This window comes from Trichinella spiralis (genome assembly GCF_000181795.1).
Source record: "Trichinella spiralis strain ISS 195 chromosome Unknown Scfld2386, whole genome shotgun sequence".
Taxonomy (NCBI): domain Eukaryota; kingdom Metazoa; phylum Nematoda; class Enoplea; order Trichinellida; family Trichinellidae; genus Trichinella; species Trichinella spiralis.
Genome location: NW_003529325.1, coordinates 1 through 1,912, shown reverse-complemented (window position 1 = coordinate 1,912; position 1,912 = coordinate 1). Strand labels below are relative to the sequence as shown.

Sequence of the window (1,912 nt, the reverse complement as noted above, 5' to 3'; positions counted from 1 at the left end):
GGTGCGTTAGGCCGGCGCCGGTCACCTCGGGCAGCTAATACACATACCAGCCATATTATTGAAACCGCCGGCATGCTCGCCGGATGTCCGTAGTCAATTCAATGCACAACCTGACAGGTGGCTTGTTGCCGATTTATTTTCTTTTTCAAACTATCCAATCATGTATTCTGTCGTGTTTTACATCACCGTTCAATCAATCACTCGTTAATTTAATTTAATTCAATGAAGCTTTTTATTCAATGAAACTTTACCATCGTGATAATTGGTATTGTTTCAATTGGACCCGATTAATGGACCGACTGAACTTTGTTGGGAGGTTGCCTCTTCAACGACGACACTGATGATGATAATGATAATGATGATCAAAGAAAAGTCTAGTTTATTTATTTTAATTTTATTGTTTTTTTTATTTACAAATCGGATTAATTCGACTTCAGAATCAGTTCTTGGTTCTTCGTGTGTTTACTGTAATTTAAAAGAAAACCAAGTACAGAACCCTTGGTAGGTGTATAATTTTTCTTATATTTTTTTTGGCAAATTTAATGTTGCAATCGCTTTGCCATACCGGATGTTGAGTAGTTCGCATTTTCAGCTGAAGAGCTTATTTTGAAAATTTCAACGTCTCGTTTCTCTTTTCTGGACGAATTTATCTTCTGCTCGTTGTTGTGTCGGCAATCGTTTTCCTGCAACATGAACAATCGACTCTCGTGCTACATTACCAAGAATATATATATATATATATATATATATATATATATGTTAATTATGTTTTGTCCACTAACCCACTGGTTGCAGTTTTCGTAACAAGCTTCGACGTGTCCTTTGTAATAAACGCGTTTCGTTTCAGGAAAAGCGAAAAATACTATTCTTGATCTTTTCGTTTGCTTGTTGACGGGGACAAATTTGCCCACGAGACTCGGTTGAATGTTGCATCTGAAATGTATATTTTGCATAATTATCTTTTCTATATTTGCTTTTGCTTGTTTGCTTTACCCGTGTTGGTTGAAGAGAATTAGATCGTTGCCTTCCCGCAGGTCAGTTGCGATGAAGTCGACAATGCGAAAGTCGTCCGGAATTCGGTGAGCTAGAATTGGTGAAAAGTTTTATTCACAATTTGACAAATTCGTATTTTTCCGAAATCACCCCCGTCAGAATTGTATTCCACCTCCAGATATCCAGTGTCACCAGCTTGAACGTTCTTTACTGGTCTGTAATTTTTGTCAACGATGGGTAAGTTTGAACGGATGCGTATTTTCATTCACATTTTTTTCCTTTGGATGTTGAAAATTTTTTTGATCCATTTTTGGTCGAAAAAAATGAACAGTAAAATATAATTATGTAAAGAAAAAGGAAAATCTCTATCTGACAGTGGATTGGGCGGCGCCAGTACGCGTAGTACGACGATCAATTACGAATTTTCTTATTGTCCATGGATTTGCACATCAAATTCAGTTTTGGGTCGTATTTGAGATGTTCCCAAGTTTAGTAGGTTAATATCAACGCGCCCATGTTTGAATAAGTTATGGAGGAAAAGAATAGTAGGAATATTTTATTCACGTGATCAATGGAATGATATTTGAAATAACCATGAGGATAACAGAATCGTTGTGGATCAAGCGCATTTTTAGTAGGGTAGTTTTAAGGGCTCGGTCCAAGAGAATTTCACCCATGTATTGCGGTTATGGCGGAATCCACAAATACAAAGGAAAACCTTCGTCGATCAAAAGTTAATACGTCAGTTAAAAACGCTCATATAATAATATGCAAGTCAAATGAATTAAAATTTGAAATTTGAAATAAAATTTATCCAATCCAAAATTGTGTAAATAAAGGAAATGCAATTTTAAATAAACCCCAAAATTACGCTATCATAAACATTTACCGAGGGATCAGATAATTGAGCAGTAATGCA

General features: G+C 35.9%; 1 protein-coding gene across 1 annotated transcript; it reads right to left on the bottom strand.

The window, feature by feature from the left end:
• Window positions 1-539: 539 nt before the first annotated feature.
• On the bottom strand, window positions 540-1,258 carry Tsp_13891 (hypothetical protein). The gene is made up of 4 exons (XM_003368492.1): window positions 1,144-1,258; window positions 994-1,084; window positions 783-933; window positions 540-683 (listed from the first exon to the last, which is right to left on the bottom strand). The coding sequence occupies exons 1-4, from the start codon at window positions 1,256-1,258 to the stop codon at window positions 540-542; spliced, it is 501 nt and encodes a 166-aa protein (XP_003368540.1).
• Window positions 1,259-1,912: the final 654 nt, after the last annotated feature.